The following is a 26,078-nucleotide window of genomic DNA, read 5'->3' on the forward strand; positions in this document are numbered from 1 at the left end:
TACTACTCCATAGTCACCTAAAGTGGAGCACCCATAGGGACACTCCTCAAAGAAGAAAAGAAGGTTACTTACCCTGTGCAGTAACTGAGGTTCTTCAAGATGGTTGTCCCTGTGGGTGCTCCAGTACCCCCCCTTCCCTTCTATTTCAGAATTTCGTTGTTGATCCTCTGGGATAGAGAAGGAACTGGGAGTCAGTTGGCTGTGCATGCTAGGTAGCCACTCGGAGCGGTCAACCAGGGCACTGCTACTACAAATCTCCGATTACAGGCTTAGCGCGCCAAGACACCTAAAGTGGAACACCCACAAGAACAACCATCTCGAAGAACCTTAGTTACTGAACAGAGTGAGTAATCTTATCTTCTGAAAAATTCAGATTTGGAATTTTCAAAGCAAAATATTTCAACATACCTGAATGGAAATGTTTAGTTCTGGCTTGTTTTGACATAAACCTGTGTTTCCCGGAGCTGCCCTGGTGCTCCATAGGCATTGTCTTTTGGATGCTTTGTACCATCAGTGTCCTCTATGAGCCAGGATCTCCAGCCACACTACTACATTATTTAGGCATGGTGCTGAATTAAAGAATTTTGTGGCCTGTGCACTATGGCATTTGGGTCCCCACACCTTCATTGCCCTTAGGGGTTTCCTGCCCCTGGGAGGCTATTGGAGAGTGAGCCAAACCCACACTCACTCCACAGTGGCTCCTATCCCATAGGGATGACTATGCTCTCTGCTCTGCCCTGTTGGCTCTCACCACAGCATGCAGGCAGGCCCTCCCCCACCCCCCCACCAAGGCCCTCCTGACCCTAGATGTGTATGTGTTTCTCCCCATCGAGTGCACATTGGTTAATCCAGGCTTGCATAGGCATAATTTATTTGGTTTAGAGTAAGATCTAACAACACACTCTCCACAACAAGGAACATGTATTCTGCCACATCATTCTCCTCCTCCCATCCGTCACCAAACTAGTGAACCTTAAGAAAGAGTGTCATAGAATGCTATAAAGAACTAAATTCCAGGTGATTCTAAAATGTGCAGTTAGAGAAGAGCCTGGACAAAAGTTGCATCTTAAATCGTATCCATAGAATGTTTTGAGTTAAAATGTCTGTCCAGCCGCAGTGAATTCCAGAGACCCTGCTACTTGCCCTGGCTCCCATGAGCTTCACTTTTGGGGCACGCAACCAAAGTATTCTATGATGTAGCACAGAAGTTATAGTGATGTCTTAGATATCACTATAACTAGGGGCATAGACCATTTAGGGGTTTGTAGGTAGCAAACAGCTCATGGAATTCCACCTTGGAAATTAAATGTCAGTCAATGCAAAAGATAGAGCACAGCTATAGTATACTTTTCCAGACCTACCTAAAAGGTGAACAGCTACATTCCCCACCAGCTGATTCTTTGTGCAATCCGGGGTAGAGTGCAAGTCTAGGCTGGTCTTACAGACCTCCAGGCAATCATAGGAAGGCCCACATCTGAGAGGAAAAGACACAATCTCTTAGTCAAAGATGAAAGAAAATATTTCTTGCCACTGTTGCTACGTGGGAACAAAGGAGCCTGGATAAATTTGCAGAGACCCATGATGGAAAACTAAATATTCCTGCAGCTCCCATTGGCTGGGAATGGTGAACCACGGCCACTGGGAGCTGCGGGAGGGCTGTGCCTGCGGACGGTCAATGTCAGGAAAATGTCTTGCGGCCCGCAATCAGATTACCCTGATGGGCCGCAGGTTGCCCACCAGTGCTTTAAACCATTGAGACTGACTATTGAGTGTCTAAAAATTGGACTCACTCACACCCCTTCTCTACCTACGCTACATTGATGACATCTTCATCATCTGGACCCATGGGAAGGAGACTGTGGAAAAATTCCACCACGATTTCAACAGCTTCCACCCCACCATCAACCTCAGCCTGGACCAATCTACATGGGAGGTCCACTTCCTAGACACCACAGTACAAATAAGTGATGGTCACATTAACACCACCCTATACCGAAAACCTACCAACCGCTATGCCTACCTTCATGCTTCCAGCTTCCATCCCGGGCACACCACACGATCCATTGTCTACAGCCAAGCACTGAGGTACAACCGCATCTGCTCTAACCCCTCAGACAGAGACCAACACCTACAAAATCTCCACCAAGCATTCTCAAAACTACAATACCCGTACAAGGAAATAAGGAAACAGATCAACAGAGCCAGACGTATACCCAGAAGACTCCTACTACAAGACAAACCCAAGAAAGAAACCAACAGGACTCCACTGGCCATCACATACAGTCCCCAGCTAAAATCCCTCCAACGCATCCTCAGGGATCTACAACCCATCCTGGACAATGATCCCACACTTTCACAGGCCTTGGGTGGCAGGCCAATCCTTGCCCACAGACAACCTGCCAACCTGAAGCATATTCTCACCAGTAACTGCACACTGCACCATAGTAACTCTAACTCAGGAACCAATCCATGCAACAAACCTCGATGCCAACTCTGCCCACATATCTACACCAGCGACACCATCACAGGACCTAACCAGATCAGCCACACCATCACTGGTTCATTCATCTGCATGTCCACCAATGTAATATATGCCAGCAATGCCCCTCTGCTATGTACATCGGCCAAACTGGACAGTCTCTACGGAAAAGGATAAATGGACACAAATCAGATATTAGGAATGGCAATATACAAAAACCTATAGGAGAACACTTCATCCTCCCTGGCCACACAATAGCAGATCTTAAGGTGGCCATCCTGCAGCAAAAAAACTTCAGGACCAGACTTCAAAGAGAAACTGCTGAGCTTCAGTTCATCTGCAAATTTGACACCATCAGCTCAGGATTAAACAAAGACTGTGAATGGCTTGCCAACTACAAAACCAGTTTCTCCTCCCTTGGTTTTCACACCTCAGCTGCTAGAAGAGGGCCTCATCCTCCCTGATTGAACTAACCTCGTTATCTCTAGCCTGCTTCTTGCTTGCATATATATACCTGCCCCTGGAAATTTCCACTACATGCATCCGACAAAGTGGGTATTCACCCACGAAAGCTCATGCTCCAAAACGTCTGTTAGTCTATAAGGTGCCACAGGACTCTTTGCTGCTTTTACAGATCCAGACTAACACGGCTACCCCTCTGATACTTAAAAATTGGAGGTCATCTAATGCTGTTGAAGTTGGCTTGCCACCACCTTGTCCATGACATTTTTATTAGAACAGGGACTAGAGCATCGATGTGAACAAGTAAGAGTCTCCCAGGATGAACCATTATTGAAAGTCCTCACTGTTGGGAGAGCTGAAGAACCCTTACTTGAGGAGGAGATGGTGACCAGATCACAGGAGAGGCATATTCATTAAATCCTCAATATCTCAGCCAGTGCTGAAATCATATCCAGAGTGTGTTCATCTGCATACCAGAGTCTATTAAGCAGATATATTTTATTAAATAGTGTAGTGATGGACTCATGTCCTTACATGCAAGTATTTTGAGGTATTCAACAGCTTAGTTTTTTCCCTGAGGATTTATTGTTCAGTGGATGCCATCTTCTTGTTTGAGATTGAAATATATGAGGAGAGTGTCAGATCATAAACAGTAAGACATATTAGAGATTATTCTTGCATTGTTTGTTTTCCTTACTTGGAATTAATATTTTATGTATTATCTTCCTTTAACTCATTATATATGTACATGTGCCTTTTTTATGAACAGGGTGAGCCTATTTCAATTTATCCATGATATATTTTGTTATCTTGGGTTTTTCAGTTAAAATTCCCATGGTTTTTGTTTTAGCATAACAATAGTGGTGTTTATTGCCTTTTACGTTAGAACAAAAGCACTTGGATGTCAGTTGATAGATTGACATAACCAGCTTTCTCTCTTAATTAGAAAAGAGAATAAAGCTGTGTAGGGATGTCAATAAAATGACAGATGTATCATTAACAGAAGGCTACATTGGATCAGTACTGTGCAAATGCTTGGAATAGAAATGTTTGCAATTGCTACTAATATCTTTACATTCTGATTTCCATTTTGTAGTGTACTTTTTAAAATTGAAAAATGATAAAACTAAAGGTACAGAGTATAACATATGAAAAGAACAGTTGTTAATACCGGAGAACTCCAACATTTTACATGAAGACAAGCTTATTTGTAAAGTATTTTTAATGAATTGGAAGGTGTAAAAACTAGGGCTATCAAGCAATTAAAAAAATTAATTGTGATTAATTGAGCTGTTTAAATAAATGGTATTCTATTGTTTCATATTTTTGGATGTTTTCTACATTTTCAAATATATTGATTTCAGTTGCAACACAGAATCCAAGTGTACAGTGCTCACTTTATTTTTTTACAAATATTTGCACTGTAAAAAACAGAAGAAATAGTATTTTTTCAATTCACCTAATACAAATACTGTAGTGCAATCTCTGTATCATGAAAGTTGAACTTATAAATGTACAATTATGTCCAAAAAATAACTGCATTCAAAAATAAAAAAATGTAAAACTTTAAGGCCGACAAGTCCACTCAGTCCTACTTCTTGTTCAGCCAATCACTCAGACAAACAAGTTTTTTTTTTCGTTTGCAGGAGATAATGCTGCCCACTTCTTGTTTACAATGTCACCTGAAAGTGAGAACAGGCATTCGCATGGCATTGTTATAGCCAGCATCGCAAGATATTTATGTGCCAGATGCACTAAAGATTCATATGTCCCTTCATGCTTCAACCACTGTTCTAGAGGACATGCGTCCATGTTGATGATGGATTCTGCTCTTCTTAAACCTTGGGTTAAGTGCTGTAGCTATCTTTAGTAATCTGATATATGAGCCTTAGAATCATAGAATATCAGGGTTGGAAGGGACCTCAGGAGGTCATCTAGTCCAACCCCCTGCTCAAAGCAGGACCAATCCCCTTCTTTGTGTTTTGTCAAATCTGCAGTGAAAGTGTTCTTAAATCAAACAGCATATGCTGGGTCGTCATCCAAGAATACCATAATATATGGCAGAATGTGAGTAAAACCATGGAGCAGAAAACATACAGTTCTCCTCCAAGGAGTTGAGTCACAAGTTTAATTAACACACTTTTTTTTTTAACAAGCATCATCAGCATGGAAGCATGTCCTCTGGAATGGTGGTCGAAGTATGAAGAGGCACATGAATGTTTAGCATATCTGGCATGTAAATACCTTGCAATGCCAGCTACAACAGTGCCATGTGAATGCCTGTTCTCCCTTTCAGGTGACATTGTAAACAAGGAGCGGGCAGCATTCTCTCCAGTAAATGTAAACAAACTTGTTTCATTTAGCGATTGACTGAACAAGAAGTAGGACTGAGTGGACTTGTAGGCTCTAAAGTTTTACATTGTTTTGTTATGGAGTGCAGTTATGTAACAAAAAAAATCTGCATTTGTAAGTTGCACTTTCACGATAAAGAGATTGCATGACAGTACTTGTATGAGGTGAATTCAAAAATACTTTTTCTTTTGTCATTTTTACAGTGCAAATATTTGTAATCAAAATAATATAAAGTGAGCACTGTACATTTTGTATTCTGAGTTTTAATTGAAATCAATATATTTGAAAACGTAGAAAAACATCCAAAAATGTTTAATAAATTTCAATTGGTTGTCTATTGTTTAACAGTGCGATTAATTGCAATTAATTTTTCTAATTGTAATTAATTTTTTTGAGTTAATCGCGTGAATTAACTGTGATTAATTGACAGCACTCATAAAAACATATTATTCAATATTTTTTCCCAATAAATCCTTAACATATAGATTTCACCAGCAAGATGAGAACTTGTATGCATCCACACCTTTGTACAAACACAATACTAATAATTGTGTAAATATCAAGTTTTGTTTGTGCACAAAAATAGGATTTGTAAATTAAGAGTAATGACCACACCGCATCTTTAAGACAGGGGTGGGGTGATTTGGCTGATCGCATGAAGGGAACAGTGCTTTATGGCTGGGGAGGGGAGAGAAAGAGGCCAAACTGCTGTAAAAGGGACAAGGGGTGACACTGCCTCATCCCCGGAACTGGGTGGGCATAAGGATTTAAAAGGGGCAGCCTGTGAGGTGAAGCCCCCTTTCATATGGAGCAGGCTGAGACAGCACCCTCTCTCCCTCCCCGTTAGGTAGTGAAATACCAGGTTTGGTCAAGACCTGCTGTGGGCCTTGCACTAGCCACCCCTTTTTTAGGGGGGCTGGGAAGGAATTTTTCCCTTACCACTGGATCAGTCTAGGTGGATTTGGGATTTTTTCACTTTCCCCACAGCAGGTTTGGGGAGGGCTTTGTTGATGTTTGGCATGAAGGGTAGTAGGCTGTATATCATAACTCATATAAGTGCAGGGCGGATGTCCAGTGCAGGTACTCCATAGGGAAGGTTTACAGTGACCAGATAAATGGCTTGGTAAAGGACTTGGAAAGGAGGTGTTGGTTAAAGGAACAGAACAGGTGGGGGCAGGGTTTGGGGACTCCTATGATTGGTACATCAGGGAGCCATCTCCCCTTTTCTTATAGCCCACCTTAACCCTCCTACAAGAGGGGAGCATGGATAGTAAGGTCCCAACAATAGGTTGGCTGAGGGACCGGAATTTAAAAAGAGGCGGTGCTGGTGGAAGTCCTCCAGGAAGTTATTGAATGGACATGGGGTTACCTGCACTGTACACTTTTATCTGCCGGGTCATCCCAGGCATCTAATAATAAAGTTTTGGCCTGATTAAAACCATATGTAATGTCTCCTGTCCTTCTTTTGGTATAGCCAAACAATATACCCCACATGTTTATCTTGTCAGTGCAACTTGGACACCCTGGGAGAAATCTTGGCCCCATTAAAGTGATTTGTAAACTGCCATTGACTTCAGTGGGACCAGGATTTTGTCGAAAAATTGTCCATCAGTATATAGTATTATTGATATCCGTCCTTTTGTCATGAATAAAATAAGTGGCATCTGCAATATGTAGCACTTTTCATCTGAAACTTTAGTACTTTAGAACCTGACAAAATTACCATGAGCTATGTAAATAGTATTATTTGCATTATACAAATGATGAAATGGAAATGAGGAGAACTTAAATGCGCAAGAAGTCAGTGGCAGGGCTGGAAATAGAACCCAGGAGTCCTGGATCCCAGTCTCTTGTTCCTGCTTTATCCACTAGGGAACACTTCCTTTTAATTAAAGCCAATACTACAGTTATCTCAACAGTGGAAATGCTTTGGGGTTAACATTTTAATAATTAATAATATTTAAATTATAATGAAACTTTCACAAACTTAACACTTTTTAGTGGATTTCAAATTCTACATATAGACATAACTTCATCCATCATTGGCATTCAGCCACTTATCATGTGGAACATGGCAGCCACCCTAATGGTGCCCAGAGGAGCTGATTGAAAAATTTTGATTTTTTTTCATTAAAATTTCAAATGTTCACCCAGACCAGTTCCCAGCAGCCTTAAATAATATGTTAGGGACAAGAAATAGAAGCTACTTTGCCCACTTAAAATGATGGAGGTAGACCAAATGTAATTACGAGAAATGGATCTGAGAGAAAGTTTGAATTAGGAAATGAATCTGCAGTTTGAATATGGTGTTCCATGTGATCCCAATATTGAGAGGCCCAACCTGCAGGCCCTGTTTCACCAGTATCTAGCACTGTACTGCACTGTAGTCATTTATGCTTGTGCAAAGTGAGCATGCAAATGTTACCTGATCAAAATTGTAATGTTTTGCACTCAGTATATGTGTAAACTACCACAAAAAGGAGTGAAGAATTAGGCCCATGAAATTGACATCTAAATCTGAACTTCCCTAAAGTTTGGATCTGCAGTTCAGTTTTAAACCAACTCTGGGAATTACCCAAGTTGAAATTATCAACTTGTTGAAAAATACCATAAAATATTTAAATTATCCTAAGACAATTATTTGACCATTCCGGAGCAAGTACACATTTTACTCTAAGGTACTAATTTGTTCATTAAACAGTGTTGAAATTGGTCCTTTGAAGTTTGAATTTTTTTTAAAAATTCTGGTTGTAGTCCCAAAACTACATATTTAAAAAATATTTAACCATTCTATTAATGGAGGGTGAATGTTTGTTTTTTTTTTACTTGATTAACAGTATCCTTTCGTTCCAGTTTTAGGATACATTCCAGAGCATAAACATAATTAGCTCAGACAAATATAAGACATAGAGGAGTTTCATTTGAATTTAACCCATTTGCCTTTATATACATTAGGGCCTATACTTAAGTACCTGAAAAAGGCAGACATAGACCAGCTAAAGGAATATATTTTCCAATCATCAAACCTATTTTTATGGAAATACATTGAAATTCTTTTAAATTAATACCTGTTAAGGGCCAAAGCATGACATTTAGGCACTGGCCTGAGTAGAGGATAAAAGATATCACACCACCCCAAGGGGAACTGTATTCCTCACTGCTCGGAGATGTGCCCTTCTGAGACATAATCTTTCCCAAAGTGCCTACGCAGGTTGTACTGTCCTTTAGGACTGGTACAGCCTGTTCCACAAGTCAACTCAAGAAGAGAGGACAGACAAGGCCCCAGTTCTCAGCCAGTTTGAGACTCTTATGTGCTTATGTGGATGAGTTAAGGAAGCAGTGTCTGTGATCACCAAGTGCAGAGATTGCAAATATCACAGGCTATAATACTGCATGGGAATTTTCCATTGGAATGACTTTCCTGTGGAAAATTCACTTTCCATGGGAAGATTTCAACTTTGGCAGAAATTTAGATTTTGTGTTAGAACAGGGATCGGCAACCTTTGGCACGTGGCCCATCAGGGAAATCTGCTGGCGGGCCAGGACGGTTTGTTTACCTGCAGCGTCTTCAGGTTCGGCTGATCCCAGGTACCACTGGCCGCGGTTTGCTGTTCCAGGCCAATGGGGGCTGCAGGGAGCGGCAGCCAGCACATCCCTCGGCCCACACCGCTTCCCGCAGCCCCATTGGCCTGGAACGGCGAACCGCGGCCAGTGGGACCTGGGATTGGCCGAACCTGTAAAACTCTATGCATCCGCTGTGCCCTCTGCCATTTGGCACCAACGTGTTCCTGGGTCTCACACAGGTCTTTGTATGGACGCTCTAAGGGAGAGGTGCCACCATAAACTCATCCTACATAAGAACCAGTCACAAACGGTCCATAGATAAATAAATTTTCGAAGTGTCTTTAATTGATTGCCCCCAATCTACTTCAGTATTTTGCTAAGACAGAGACTGGATTTGGAAAATCAAAATTTGAACTGTCTGGCAGAAAGTCTGGTCTGGACTTTTTAAAACCTTTTTGTGTATCTATGCGTATTGTGTTGCTGGTGGAGGGTGTTATTTTTGGTGCTTTCCAGGGTTCGCTGAGTGTATTTGGTTGATTGATTTTATCCTGTGCAATAGGGAATAAAAAACCTGAGTAGGTGTTTGTTTGTGCTGGACAGCATTTGCTTCCTTATTCTTTCAAATTGTGTTGCTGTCTCTTCCCTGTAACAGAGCAGAAAGGGCTGTTTTAGCCCAGGGACATACTTCTACTGCTTAACTCCCACCAATTAAAGCTTCAGTGTTTCAATTGCTCTGCTAACTCTCTGGCCTGACAGAAGTAGTGGAGAGTTTAGTCTTTTGCAAACTGAGTTTTATTTGTTTGTCTCTTTTTAAAAGACATTGTAAATAGCTTGTTTAAAAGCCCTGTTTGGTTGAAGAAGGTCGAAAAAGTGTCTCAAAATTAATAAATATAAATGTTGTTCATTTGCGGTGGTGTTGGGCTAGAGCTGTAAGGGCAGATCATCAGATGGTGTAAATTGTTATGGTTCCACTGATTTCAACTAAAGATCCATCCCATAGAAATCAAGGTTGCCTGTGGTACTTCACTTTGGCACTGGTATGCAAACAACATAATGTTAAGGCAGGGTGCTGAGAATAAATCAGAGGAAATTGTATTACTGGCCTAACTGGCACCAATTTGCTCCACGGGTGTCTGGGTCAGCAAGGCAGTTAACAGTCATCTCTGTATTTGTTTTATATGTATTCTGTTCCTCGTAATTTTTACTTAGATTTCATACAGTGAACTGAGTTTCTGAGTCCAAAAAGCTGCTAATTTTGCATGCCTGTACAGCCAAACCACATTACCAGAGCAAAATCAACCTCCTAATAGACTCAAAGCCTCATAAGCAAATATTCCCTTAATCAGAAAGAGTCTGAGGGTCCAAGGAGGGTCAGGAGGTGAAGGCAAGGCTGGAGCAGGTCAGCAACAGGGCTGGAGCAAGCTCAGAGTAGGGCAAGAACAAGACTGGAACAGGGCTCAAGCAATGCTGGGGCAGGAACTGGAACTGGACCAGAAGTAGGCTGGGTGTTTCAAGAGCCTGAGCCCTGATACACTGCACGATTCCTGACTAGGTAGTGCTGTTGCACAGACTGATCTGCAGCTGTGGCAGGGTTGGCGAAATGTCTAAGCCTGGAGGTCATCTGACCTATTATCTACTCCAGGATAGGCTGCTGCCACAAGCCTGAAGGTGAGTCACTGCAGGCTCTGTGGCAAGGATAAGTTAGTGCAGCTGGGTTCTTGCTACATGCTTGAGTGATGACTCACCACAGCTTTGTTGGAGGGGCACCTTTTGAGGGTCTGGGGATGCGCAGTATTAAAAGCTCTCTCCTATAGCGTAAGAGGGGGGCCACTGGACCCAGGCATCAACTAATCATGGGCGACAACAGATGAAAAACAGGGGTGAGAGTGAAGGTGACAGGGATAAAATCAGGGATCCAGAGTGGGGAGACGGGGACACTGAGAAGAGAACCCCGGACAGTGCACACTGCTTCTTGAAGGCATCCAGGAAGGCAGTGGACACAGCCCAGAAGATCTCTTCCCAGAGACGTGACTTGAGGAGGGATCAGAAATAAGACCCGCAGTCGCAGACCACTCCCCTTCCCCGAGTCTAGGTTCCTCCTGCTGGTATGGTGGATGGCCTCTTTTGGAGAGTCAGCTGAGCAAGCAGCCCTGGCTTGGCTGCAGGTTTACCTCACAGATATTAGCCTTTTTTGCAATTGCATCAGATAGTTGAGTTATATTTAATTTGTGATCCACTGTAACCTCTAGGTCTTTTTCAGCAGAGCTCCCACCTAGCCAGTTATTCCCTGTTTTTTAGTTGTGCATTTGATTTTTTCCTTCCTAAATGAAGTACTTTGCTCTTGTCCTTGTTGAAATTTCATCTTGTTGATATCAGATCAATTCTCCAATTTGTCAAGGTTCTTTTGAATTCTAATTATGTCCTCCAAAGTGCTTACAACTCTTCCCAGATTGCTGTCATCTGCAAATTTTATAAGCATACTCTCCACTCCAATGGGACTGTGTCAAAAGTCTTACTAAAATGTATACTCACTTGGAGTTCCATTAATGTCAGTTGGATTCACTTTGCAGAATCAGGGCTATAATGACCAGAAATACATTCAAAGAAAACAATAACTTGAGATGTATTTAATGAGTTACTTAAAATTTGAATATTGCCAAGAGTTACTGTTTTGAGGCTCATTTAGCCTGCAGCATTCTAAGGACTGTGAATCTGATTCCAAGACCATTGACTTCAATAGGTTTTAGATCAGATCCAATGTTTGCTTGAATCTGAACTGATTTTTTTTTTCTGGAGCTTTTTTGAAATAACTTTAAATTTTGAACAGAAATGGAGATTTTGGGCTAGTATCTTTGATTTTCGTTGGTTGGGTTTTTGGTTTGTTTGTTTGTCTCCAGCTATATAACAGCATACTAACAAACAATCTTCTGAAATCTTCCAGGGATTGATTCATGGATCTTTGCTTCTGCTTTATATGTTATCATTGGTTTATGCTACCCAGGGACATAATGTATACATTTAGCTTTGTATTTCCATTACCAAAACTTTTCTAATCAAGTTATTGTATTATCTCATTATTTATCATCCATAAAATCTTACACTAAATTAGCCTTGATTTTTATGAACAAATATTCCTACATCTGAAATTATTACAGTGGGCACTCCAAGACAATTGAGCCAATGCCAGACAGATCTTAGCATATGCACGACATGGCTCAGTCAGCACATGACCAGGATTCATCACTGAATTTGGTCCACTAGTTGAATCATTAGCGTCCCTGGCCTGGGCCAGGTACTGACAGTGTGCGCTACGTGACTGCTGACCCAGGCCCCTTGCCAGACAGATAATATATCTCTCTCAATGAAACATCTTTCTCTCCCTGCACGGTAGTAAAATTCTTTGTATTTTAAGAGCTTCCCACTGTTCTTCTTAGATTACCTGAATTCCTTTGTTTGTTGCTCTTTCTTGCATTAAGGAGTACTTCTTGCATACTTGAATATTGCCTGTGCAAGATGCTGAAATTCTTATTCACACTTTACTCGACATTTGGTAGGCCAGGCTATATTATTATAATTTCCTTTTATAGCTATTTTGCACTACTTTTATATGTCTGAAGTTAACCAATATGATATACAAGAAGATGTGGACACAAATTATGGAAGAGCTGGACATGAAAGCTGTATTGGTGGAGTTTGTCTGCAAAACTCAATATATAATGTCAATGCATTCCTGAATGGTGTTTGGAAGACATGTTGGTGAGGTTCATATGCTAATCTCACCATCCTCACACAAATGAGGATTAAATAGGAAGGGGAAAGGCCAAGACCAAACAAGAGATATAAGATTAAATATGTAAAGTAAGTAATTTGGGCCTTGTCCTGGGAGGTGCTGAGCACCACAGCTCACTATTATTGGCTTCAGAGGGAGTGGAGGTTGTAGTGTGAGGACAAAGCCATGCCTTAAGCAGTAACTAGAGTGCTTCCTAACCACGTAGTCCCTCTTTTTATTACGCTTCCCCTGTAAGACATCCTGGTTCTTCTTTGAGTAGTGTCCACTGTAGGGGTGCTTGCGTCCCTGCGCTGCTGATTGGAGAACTTTGGTAGCGGTGTCCATTAGGCCAGCACATGGGCTGTCTCTCCTCATACCCCGCCATAAGGCTAACTAGTGCACATGGGCTAACCCCCCTCAGTTCCTTCTCTACCACCCCAGCTAGAGACTGAGACATTAGCAGTCCATTTGCAATTGATTAGCTTCTTTAGCATTTCTATTGATAGTATCCTCTTAAAAATAAAAAGAGAAGGAGCACACGTCATACTAATTGTTCCCATTTGGCTGAGACAGACTTGGTATCTTTACCTGTCACAACTCGTGACATGCCCGCCAGTCTCTCTCCAATGCACTCCATACCTCTTATCGCAGAACAAAAAACGGACTCTACATCCTAACCTGGGGATTCTCTGCCTCAAGGCTTGGCTCCTTCATAGTTCCAACACATAGAAAGCACCTGCTTGAAGGAGATACAAGAGATATAACTCCACAGTAGAAAGTCCACAACATGCAATATTATACCTGCAAAAGTGGTCCAGGTTTCAGGTTTGGTGTAATTCCCAACAAATTTCTCCAACATCCACAACTCTTCCAAAGATCCTAGACTACATACTGATTCTTAAAAAATCGGGACTGTCTCTCAGTTCACTTAGGGTCCACTTAGCAGTTATAGCAATCTTCCACCGACAAGTAGAGGGGTACTCAGTACTATCACACAAAATGATTCCTCTGGGGTATAGTAAACCTTTTCCCACAACTCCAACATCCCGCCCGTACATGGGATTTAAACCTGGTGTCAAAAGGCCTGACTAGACCTCCCTCCAAATCCATGGCAGCTTGCTCGCTTACACACCTGTCAGTGAAAATGGCCTTCCTGGTGGCGATCACCTCAGCTAGGAGAATAAGAGAAATAGAGGCTCTGATGGCACATCCCCCCTCCACAGTATTCTTTTGGGACAAGGTCACACTCAGGCCACACCCAAAATTCATCCCTAAGGTAACCTCCCTGTTTCACATGAATCAACTGGTCCACCTTCTGACTTTTTACCCCAAGTCTCACCATGATAATAGGGAGGCTATACTACACACGCTAGTTGTTCAGAGAGCCCTAGCTTTTTATCTAGATAGGACGAAGGCTTTTAGGAATTCTCCTGAGCTTTTTCTTTCTATTGTGGAGCGATCCAAGGGCTCAGCTATGTCAGCCCAGAGACTAAGTGGGTCTCGAACTGCATTAGACAATGTTATCAGATTCACAACATGACACCTTCGGATAGTATTCGCACACACTCCATGAGGCCAATCTCCTCATCTGTCACCTTCCTGAAGAATGCCCCATCTAAGAAATCTGTAGAGCAGCCACTAGGTGTGAGCCCACACCTTCATAGAACACTCTATGATTATTGGGGACTCCACCTCCAATGCCACCTTCAGCTCCACTGTACTGTCATCTGTAACTGACCCATCTCTGAAGCCCCAGCCCTCCAGTAGGGATACTGCTCAGAAGTCAGCTACAGTGAAGCACCCATAGGGACACTACTTGAAGAAGAAGTTGCTCACCTTGTGCAGTAACAATAGTTCTCTGAGATGTGTGTCACTAGGGGTGCTCCACAACCCACCCTCCTCCCCTCTACTTCAGAGTTCTTGTTATGCCTCTGCGGTAGAGAAGGAACTGTGGGAGGTTAGCCTGCACATGCTGGTTAGCCTCGTGGTGAGGCCCGAGGAGAGACAGCGCATGTGTGGGCCTAACAAACACTGCTACCAAAGTTCTCCAATTAGCAGCACAGGGATGCAAGCACACCTACAATGGAACACCCATAGGGACACACATCTTGAGGAACCATCGTTACTGCAGGAGGTAAGTAATTTCTTCTCTGGTAACTACTCCAGAGAGCGCATGCAACATCTTACAGAGTTGTGCCCATCAACAGCACTAAAGCTAAATTCTTATGTAGTGTTTAATATCACTTAAATTTGATTTTTGCTACAATCTAATATACCCTGGCCAGCAGTTATGGAACTTTTTCTAAACTCTCCAGAATCGTTATGGGAATCTTCAGCTACCAATGAGGCTAAGCCAAGAGGTTTTTGGCAGTGCTACATTGTTGTCTTTTTAAAGCTGCCAAAACAACTTTCCCATGGTGCTGTTTGCCTGGAAGGTCAGGTCCCACCAAACATGGGGATAATGCCCTACCTGGGCATTCCAAATACAGAATTTGAAAGAGTCAACTCATGGACAGTTTCCACAGCTCACTCATGGACAATGTGAAAGAGAAAGAAGGGTGAAGTGGGGGATTATATGGATAACATTATTTCTCTCTACCCAGCTGGTTATATAATACCTAAGGAGTTCTTAACAGATATGGTGTTTGGGAGCTTATGGATTTCTGGGTCCTGAAGTTTCCTTGATATTTTGGAATGACTTGTTGGGGTATTAGGAAAGAAAAGAAATCTGTGGAGGAAATGAGTAAGGAAGCTATTATGATGAACTCCTCCACCAATTAATACTTCTGCAACTTACAAAGCACTGTGGGAAAGATTGTCAACTGGTGTAACTCCATTTCAGTCAATAGAGCTATACCAATTTACTCCCACAGAGGATCTGGCCCAGTATATACAACGTCAAATTCTTTCTTAGCTACGAGTGACTGAATCAGGAGTATCAATGACTATAACTTCTAAGTGCTATTAGGTGGATATATCTACTAGGCTGTTAGAGAAATTTCCCTTAAAACGGTTTCTCAACAGAAAATTGAGGCAAAACCATTTTTTCCAGAAAGATTCTGCTTTCCATGGGAAATTTTGTCTTGGTGTCAAAAAAAAAAAAATGCTTCAGCTGAAAATTTTCAGTTTTTGATGAAACGTCCAAAATTTTCCATGGAAAATTTCAATTAAAAGGATTTTTTTTTCATTTTCCGTCAACATTTTCCACTGAAGAAAGAAACATTTTTCCAACCAACTCTGTAATCTACTGTTATAAAATTTTCTTTGGTCTGTTCACTTCTCATTCCTGTGTTTACTTACTGACTCTTGGGTTGTGTGTATAATGGGTATTATACTTGTTGTATAGCTAAGGCTAAGATTTTGTCATGGATATTTTTAGTAAAAGCCCTGGATAGGTCATGGGCAATAAACAAAAATTCACAGATGCCCATGACCTGTCCCTGACTTTCACTAAAAATATCATTGACAAAACGGGGAGGTGGGTTCAGCACCCACTGCTGCACATTGGAAAAAATGACCCCAACTATACATACAATATGATGGGGGCTAATTTAGCTACAACTAATCAGGAAAGAGATCTTCAAGTCATCGTGGATGGTTCTCTGAAGACATCCACGCAGTGTGCAGCGGCAGTCAAAAAAGCAAACAGGATGTTAGGAATCATTCAAAAAGGGATAGAGAATAAGGTGGAGAATATCTTATTGCCCTTATATAAATCCATGGTACGCCCACATCTTGAGTACTGCATACAGATGTGGTCTCCTCATCTCAAAAAAGATATACTGGCATTAGAAAAGTTTCAGAGAAGGGCAACTAAAATGATTAGGGGTTTGGAACAGGTCCCATATGAGGAGAGATTAAAGAGGCTAGGACTTTTCAGCTTGGAAAAGAGGAGACTAAGGGGGGATATGATAGAGGTATATAAAATCATGAGTGGTGTGGAGAAAGTGAATAAGGAAAAGTTATTTACTTGTTCCCATAATATAAGAACTAGGGGCTACCAAATGAAATTAATGGGAAGCAGGTTTAAAACAAATTTCACACAGCGCACAGACAACCTGTGGAAATCCTTGCCTGCGGAGGTTGTGAAGGCTAGGACTATAACAGGGTTTAAAGGAGATACAATGTCAAATTCTTTCTTAGCTTAGATTTTATGTACTTCACAGGAGGAAACTTACCACAGCTCCTCCAGGAATTTGTAAGGGAATGATTAAAGCAAATCACTCAGGTTATAACATCTCCAGAGAGGTCCCACCTCCAGAGGCGTCTTGCATATTCTGTTTCAGACTGGATTCTCCAGAGACCAACAGGCAAAGAAAGGACTTTTGGATAAATAGCCTGAGTTTAAACTGACTCGGGGCCTTCATACTGGTTCCTGATCTAAAGACTGATGTGAACTTGTAACCACAGGGAAAACCCAGTTAAGGGATTTGAAGGACTGACACCTAGCAGAACACTAGGTTGGAGTTGGGGGTGACCTCTGCTAAGTTTTTTTAGCATGTGTGCAGGTTCTTTTATTGTTTTATCTGCTTTCTCTGTGATACTTTTACCTTCAAAATAAAGGTGCTTGCTTAGAAAGAGCTTTGTGGTAACTTGTAACTGCTGGCAATACACTGGTTATAGCCCTCTGAGAGAAAGCAAAGCACAGATTCTGACCTTTTAGGCTGACTGGCTTGCTGGGGATATCACAGTGTGGATTACAAAGCATTACAGCTTTAAAGCCCCCAGTCAGAAGGGAATGAAATGCTGGTCTCCTGCCAGGAGAGGTGATTCCTGGGAGCCAGAAGTCTTTAAGTGAGAGCCCTCAAGGGGCCACAGAGGGGGAAATACAGGCATAGTTACCCTGAAACTGTGATAGTTGCATATTCTCATACTAAACCTCTCATCCATTTAGTTTCTCAGGGAATAATTTTTAATACAGTATCAGTTTAGCATGGAAAATTCATTGCTACAGGAAATTGTCAAGGTAAATAATTTAGTAGGATATTTTAAAGGAATGGATAATTTAATAAGCATTAAGAGCATTTGTGTTTTTGCATACTATGTTAGTGTTATAAAAAGAATCAAAACTCATGCTTCAGAGCAAAGTCTTATCTTTATGCATCTTGTATTTATACCAGTTGCCTCGGGTAGCAAGTAACCTGAGTGCCTATGGGAGTCAAATGTTTGTCAAGGTGCAATTGGACACGTGCATTACAGGTTTGCGGTTTAGTAGTAGTTGTTGTTAGTTTTGCCTTTTTCTAAAACCTCAAGTATCGTCCCTAGTTAGAATAAGGTTACCAGACTAGAAGTATCAGATATCTGTTCCAGTATGGCAATTCTTTCTGTACTTTCCTATGTGAAATAAAAGCATCATTAGAAGTCAGAAAAATAACTGCTGGTGATATAGACACTTTTGAGAAGTTTGAACAAATAATTAGAAGAAAATAATATTCTCTCTATCCATTTACCTAACACTATGGTATCCAGCTATGAATATGGTAGGGTTCTGTAACTACTAAATCAGAAGAGGAGTCAGTTAAAATACATAGACTTGCTAGCCTCACACTGTCCTAAATGTCCTGTGTTCTCTTTTTCCTAATGCAATAAGACACTACAGGCACCACATTTCTGGGGATTACCTTTCTGTGGTATGAAGCCTGTGGCCTCATTCTTCACGTCTCAGTCAAAGTGTTCATAGGCCCCAGAAACACACTGACTGTCATGTCTTGTTGTTTAAATATTGTGATAGAACCTGTGAATAACTGAAAACTGTTTTGACATGTTCATAATAGCTTTTGTTCTACATCTGTACCAATACATTGCCTTTTCTAAAAATTCAGCATAGCTTGCTTTTTACTTTGTGGTTACATTTAATACTATGATGAGAAGTACTAGAGCAGGGAATTAACTTCTCTACCAAGAAATCAAATCAAGCTTGAAATCAGTAGCTTTAAATTTTTGGCAATGATATTTTGTAAAGTGAAAAGGTTCTTCTTCATGACAAGCAATTTTATTAGACCTTTATCAGCAACTTCAATGAAAGTTGCTCAGAAGTATTCAGCTGAATCACTGGTATCCTGCGGAGTGACACTTTCATGTGGGGCTTTTTCAGTTGTTCTTTGTGCAGCAAAGGTTGTGTTAACACCAGATGCCAATCGCATACCACCAGTGGATTTGTAAGATTATAGGACAGGAAAAAGATGAAGGTTAAACACAGGGCACAATAGAGATTACTTATGGTAATGAATTGTATAATTTTTCTAGACAGATCTGGATTAATGTTTATCCCAGGCAAGAGATTACTATATGTCTGATTCTGGTTGTAAACACATATTATTAAACAGAAGGTTTATGTTCATGAAATTCAACTATGAGTGTTAACACACTTATGATTCATTATGTGCAAAGAGAAAAATTAACCTGTTCATCTGCTATACCAATAGATACACTATGTTTTTTGCATTTATTGGAGATTAATTATAGGCATCTGCTGTCTTTAGAAAACAAATAACTCCTGAAATGGCAAAAATTCTTCTCTCAGTTACAGCCAGACTACCCCATAGACTTTGATGGAGTTACACCAGTGTAACTAAAAAAAGAATAGCCTTAAATATTTTTATATGGAAAATATAGCTTTTGTACTGGAGCTATCTACAGGAAATATATAATAATGATACTTGCTAACTTTTGGATCTTTTTTTCTTTTTCAATGAAAAAACAGTATGTTCACATTCACAGAATATAGTGAACGGTGTCCCAAATTTTGATTTCCCAAATGATTCAGTTATATTAACTGTAAAAAAAATAGTATTTTGAGGACTTGCCACTTTCAATTTTTAAAAAAAATAATTTGTATTTGTATTGATATTTAGCTATACTTCACATCATTTGCTTTTCAAGTCCGCTGTCCTCCTCTGTTTTATAGACGCTCTGCTGGTGAGCATGCCTGCGACATAAGTGTGATCTTCACATTTTTTAAATAATATGTTGCCTTAGTAGTTAAATAATCACAATTCATTCAATTATTTGATTTTTGGATGACCAAAGGGGAAAAAAAATCTCTTAAAAGACAGTCAACACATTCCAAAACTTTGCTCCTTGCATTGAATAGATGCAATAACAATCTTGTAACCGAGTAATGAGTATGTTTGCTTTCAGATAAAAAAAAATTCAGTTTTTATAATCTATGTATGCTATTTACAAACAGTACATGATAGCTAAATGCCTTTTCATAATGCTGTTTTAAATTCCCTCTCCATTTAATAATTGTTGATAGTACTGATAGCCTGGTTTTCACTGTCCCTCTTAACTAGTCTGTCTAATTATAGGTTACAATAAATTTATTTCTGATGTTTTATTTTTTGAACCCCACTTTCATATGTGAGAAACTTGACTTGCCTGATTAGTCCCATTGACTTCAGTGAGACTAGTAAAGTTACCCACGGACACAAGCCGAATGAGACCTTAAAGCTGTAATAAGAATGTTGAAAAGGCCTGAGAATACTATAAATTACCAATTATGTTGACTGGATTAAACTATTCTAACAATTGGGCTAGATCTGACTTGCCTTGTGCACTGTAACACAGAGATCACATCAATGCTAGTAAGTAGCTCTGATATCTTGAAAACAAACTTGGTTTTACTGATAAACTGAAAACTAAACTGGAAACTAAACAGTTCAAATTGAATTTTTTGTCTTCTTTTTAAAAAAGTCAGAGCAATATATTTTTATTCTCCCAATGCTAAGAAGAAAATACTTTAAACCCATTTATATTTCTTATATATGTATATTAACAGCCTATTTGGGACAACCTAACTTTGGCTTTTGTAATATTTTTTAAAGGCTGCAAAAAGTGAATTATGAATTAGGAGTTGAAAGAAACATTTAATATTTGTTTAATTATTTCTAGAGGCTTGTATTATGGCTCTTTCAAATAGCTTTAAAACCGACCTATCATTTCTAGTCAATATGCACTGTCAGATATATACCTGAAATCTTTATTACAGATGAGAAGCCCAAATCAGGTGTATTATACTGCTTAAAAGTTTGTGCAGTGAAGCATTATATTTTGGGAGCTTATAAAATATATATAGTGTTCTCTATTCCCTTTGCTATATGTCGGCAGACATCTATAAGTCATTAAGGTGACCTCCATCTTCCTAAGAGAAGTAAAGGTAAAAATGAAGACACATTTCTGTTATCAGTCTACTATGGGTCGTAAGTTGAACTAACATTATATTTTCCTCTGAAATACGCATAGCCTTGACATGGTGTTTAACAGTGTTAAGCTTATTGCTGCTGAGCTAAACATGTCTGAAGCAAACGATGACCCTCACGTCTTTGTGATAGCAAAATGTCTCCCTGATGTGATCCCACAGACTTGGAGTATTAAGTTAATTTTCCCCTGGATTTCTGAGCTGCATCCTTTTTACCCCGCGGAAACCTTGTGAGGAATACAGCTTTTGACCGAATGACAGAGCATGGAGGGTGAAATTAGATGCATTAAATTAAAATATGACAAAAAGCCTATCTAAATATTTGTCACAATGTTACTTGTGCGGCGTAATGTCCAACCCAGGAAGTGAAAGCAGGCTATTGCTGGGACTTAATAGTCTGAAAAAAAAAATTGGTAAACCATCCAGATTCCTTACAGGCTTTGAGAGGATAATTGAGGGTATGGTGTAAGATGTCATAGTTCCCGGTTTGGTGATCCCTCTATCTAATCTCAGATTAGTTCTTTTCCTGTTTTCATTTTAAATAGAATTAACCATTACAAAGTTTTCGTTGGTCCATGGCCATTTTTGTGCCACTTGAACAAATAATGCTGGTACTGGCCGCTAGAGGTTCTATGATACGTAAAGTATAAAAGAGAAATACCCCGCACACACACACCCCCAAAAATGTCATAGTATCCAATGCATATTTTTAGGCTACAAAAATTATTTTCCAGTTTGTCGTACAGCACTTGTGAAAGAAAAAAATATTATCTCAAGCTACTATATAAATAATTATTAGAAAAATGAGTGTGTTCCATTAGTAGGAAGAGATCAAGTCATATGGCTTATTTCATTCATGTGCATTCATCAAAACAAGAGGTTTTAATTTTTTTAAAGAGCTAAATATCGATATGGCACATTTATCTTTTCTTTTTGATTTTCTGTTATAACAGGCTATGGAAAAATAGGAGACTATGATAGGGTTAACCCCGCTACACAAAAATCCATGCTGTGCATGAGGGTAGTAAAGCTTGTGATCCCTTGATCTTTGATTAGATTCAAGCTAGTAAATATCTTATGATTAATCAGAATGAGTTGTTCTGCATGTAGTATAAGTCACCTTCACAGATGGGTTGTAGAATCAGTTGTTTGTGAATATTTGTTTTAATCCTTTCTAAAACAGACTTGCTTTATGTGCTCAAATCATATTCAGGCAACTAAATATCAGTACTAAGGGAGGAAACTTGCAGTTATGAATAGGATAGTAGGTCAGCATTATAAAAGGAAAAAACTAACATAACTTAAAATGTCACTCTGCTATTGTTAAAATATAAGTGATACACAGAGTATGTTTCTCATAAGTTGGCGTATATAATTATATGGAAAAGCAGTTATAAACCATTCACATAAATTGCTATCTTACAGGTAGAAGAAGAACTGTAGAGACACATACACTAAAAACTGTGTTAAATATTTGGTCCTTATTATTATACTGTTTTTAAAAAATGCTTAATTAGAATTATAGCATTTTGGGGTGTAGGTAGAGTGTAAAAAATCTATAGGGCTACCCTTTTCTATGGTCTGTGAGCCTCCTAATTACTTAAATCCATCATAATTGCCTTCTGATATAGTTTACATTGACATGCAAAATACTGTGTGAGAGAGCTCTTGCTATGACACTTGCATTACCACATCTCTAAGGATTTTCTATAGAATGTAGATTTCCATAGATCATATATAACATTATGAGATTGATAGGAAGACATTGTGCTGTGTAGTAAAAGCACCTCAATTTCTGTCTGATTTCTCATAATTGCTACAGTGAGCCTTTTGTGCACAGAGGTGTGATTAGATTTAACCTGCCAACATATATGAAGAACTTTCTCTATAATACATTTATATATATATAAGGTGCATGTAATCAAGTGTATATGAGTTGCTATCATGCAAAGTTAATCCCCTTTTCTCTAATGTTTTTAACAGGAGGACCGGAGAACCCCCGTTAATAAATGGTTGGATTCCTTTCATTGGGAAGGCCTTAACTTTTAGGAAAGATGCTTTCAAATTCTTGATATCTCAGCAACGAAAATTTGGAGATGTTTTCACTGTACACATTGCTGGTGAGAAGCATTTTACTATTTCTCTTGTCTTTTATGTCAATTAAATTAATTATTAACATTTTTATATTTTATTTAGAATTTTATTTATTGAAAAGCCTTTATCTGTACTTATGACAGGTCTAAGTTTTAGAGCCACATGACCAATGAAAATTACTTTGTAAATGAAATATTTTAATGTGTATTATATATAATCACAACTATTATTTTGTGTGTGTGTGCATACTATATGTGTGCATATACTAACTCTTGCATACATATTATGCCAGCACATATAATATAGGTAAATAGAATATTTACTATAGATTGTGTTCTCTATAGAAGTGAGAACTAATATCATCTTAACACTGCACAGGAAAACATTAGATCAAATTTAGAAAATACTCATAAAAATTGTACAGAATATATTTTTTTACCCTCTCGACATCTGGGTTGACAGGAGCACTAGAAAGTGAGTGACACATTGACTCATTGATACAATCAGGATTAGAACATGGAAACTTCCTGCCTAACCATACATCCTGACAATGGCATAATAATAGAGACTGAGATAATGATCTGAAATACAGTAACTTCAGTGTTTTATATCTCCTTAATTTTAGGCCTAATCCTGCTCTGTCTTACATTCACAAAAGTCACCTTGCTTTCATTTGGAAACTTTGGGGTACAGGAATGCAGGATGGCCCCTAATGCTTTCTTTATATCTTTTAAAATGTGTAGGTAGATAGACTCAGTTATTTAATGGGTCTTTTTCTTCTCTAACTTCTGTGATCCTAGTTCAAATTAACAGTTTTACAGTAGCATGAAGTAACACTGCTATAATGGAGGCACTCTCATTTTTTCTACTATTCCCATATTTTTAGGGAGTTTCAGACCAAAATGTGAATTTAATGAAGTCTGCTCTATAATCTCCCAGCAACAGGGAAAGTTTTTATGTTTAGATATTTAAAATTTTAAATAAAAAACCAAACCATTTTTCAACGAATTTCAAGTTATCAGGTTACAAACAGGATGCTCATTTTTTAAACTCTTTCTCCGTGTAACCAAAAATTGCTTAATTTTTAGATGTGCAATTTTACAAGCTGTTAGTTTTATTACCTTAATTCATTCCTTTTGCTGTTTTGAAACTTAAAAGAAGTTCTTTCATTTAGAAGGGGACTATAGCGCATGCACAGAAACGACTTTTGGTAAAATGCAATCTGTACGTACTATTGTTAATATACTTTCATAATGTATAAAATAATGGCTACTTCTGAATGCAGATTAATAATAACTCAAAGCAAGACAGCCGTTATGAATATACTAATAAAATTGGGTACAGTTGCACTTCAGAACTTGTGTGTCAATGGGATATTTCTTTCTCTCTCCCTTTTTCGTATTTTAATATAAGAAAAGGGTTAGTGAGTTAATTTGTTAAAGTGTTAAAATTTGTGACTGAGACTTAAATTAACAAATCCCATCTCAGTGTGATGGTAAAAATTCTGCCTTTAATCCATCTTCTCATCCCTAGATATTGTACTGAGGGATTCATTGATTAATGCAATATGTGCTTAAAATAGTGAGGCAAATAGAGTGAGTTACGCAACTAAATTTGTCATTATTTTGGAATATCCCAAGTTTTGTGAATTTATGTTACATCCATGATATTACTTTAATGTCACTTTCTATAATTCAATATTGAAAACACTGAATACTGAGAGTTTACTAAAGAGAAATAGTAGCGAACCATCTTGTTTGTTTTTGTTTTGTTTCGTTTTGTTCAGGTTTTTTTTAAAGCTTAGTTAGTACTTCATATCATAACCTTAGATACCAAGACACACTGGATTTCATGATGTTTCAGTGATTTGACAAAGATGATGTTTGTGTGTGCAGCAAACAGAACTTCCCCTGTTTTATATGTACTATCATTACTTTACCCCCCTGGTGGGTGAATAAAGGTCTTGTCAAAAAATTCTATCAATATATATTGTTCTAATTATCAGTTCTCAAAGTAGTTCATTTGGAAAATGTGGAACGATGCTTGGAGTTTCTGGCATTGCCCCGTACCGGTAATGCGATTTCACTGATTGTACTTTCCCATGTGATGAGCAAATGATTGTCATTCCGAAAAGTCGCAAGGGACATGGATGTCATCTTAATAAAGAAATTAAAAAGCACATCTTTCTCTGAGAAACAATGTAAATTCCTGACCTGTCGCAGAAAATAGTTCTCTAATTGGTTTTGTGTGGTGGTGCAGCAGAATCGTTTTCCCCAAACGTCATACCGGCGAAGCACTACTGTACATCATTGTCAACAGTTCAGCAAAATCTTCCTAATAAGAGGACGATTACGTAAATGTGATAGTCTTTAAAAAAAAAGAGTTGTTTCTATATGATAGTACTTCCAAACCCAACCTTTTTACTTGATAAGGATCAAGAACAAATAGACAGCCAACTAGGTAAGAACTTTAAGACCCTTGAAAAGTCTTTTCATTGTTTTTCATGATAAGACTTTGTTTACTTTTACTGATACATGATTAGGAACCATACCGGATGTTGTAGTAGTATATTTTTTGACTAACCAATCTCAATTTTAAAGAAGACAATCTACATCTTATAGTTGTTATACTAAGTACGTTTAGCCTCTTTAAAAGCACTCCTAGTACATTTTAAAAAAATTAATATACATATATACCATTAAAAAACTTTTCAATCCAAAAATAGATGAAAAGTAATTTATCTTAACTATTTAAGCACTGAAGTCCATTGAAAACATTATTTTAATAACTTACATCATTATATATCCTATGAAATGCTTGTCATTCATAATTAGCATTAAAAAGGGCCCAGAGTGCATTATTAGAATAATTTCTCAACTATCATACAAATACTGATTTATGTGCTAGGATTCACCAACAGTTGACAATTTTCATATCTTCTACATCAGTCTTTTGTTCTGAGGAGACTGTGTAAGCTGAACGGAGATATCAAAGGCATTCTCAATAATGGCTGTAATAAAAGCTGAAGGATTGGAAAGAGAAGAACAGTCATGTCCACAGATAGAGAAGGAATCTGAAGGCTTTTACAGGAACAAGTGAAATATTCAGCTAATTTTACTTGTTTTTATGGTATTAAATAGAAGAGTTTACTCAGCTTA

At 38.9% G+C, this 26,078-nt stretch overlaps 1 protein-coding gene across 4 annotated transcripts in view; it reads left to right on the plus strand.

Moving 5' to 3' along the window:
* Positions 1-26,078, plus strand: part of LOC123363984 (cytochrome P450 7B1) — a 192,798-nt gene that overhangs the window by 145,335 nt on the left and 21,385 nt on the right. For all 4 annotated transcript variants that reach the window (XM_045005660.1, XM_045005661.1, XM_045005662.1 and 1 more), the window contains exon 2: positions 22,810-22,946. In XM_045005660.1, coding sequence (XP_044861595.1) covers positions 22,810-22,946 — 137 coding nt within the window. The remainder of the gene's footprint in view (positions 1-22,809; positions 22,947-26,078) is intronic.

The sequence above is a fragment of the Mauremys mutica genome, chromosome 2 (genome assembly GCF_020497125.1).
Source record: "Mauremys mutica isolate MM-2020 ecotype Southern chromosome 2, ASM2049712v1, whole genome shotgun sequence".
Lineage (NCBI taxonomy): Eukaryota > Metazoa > Chordata > Testudines > Geoemydidae > Mauremys > Mauremys mutica.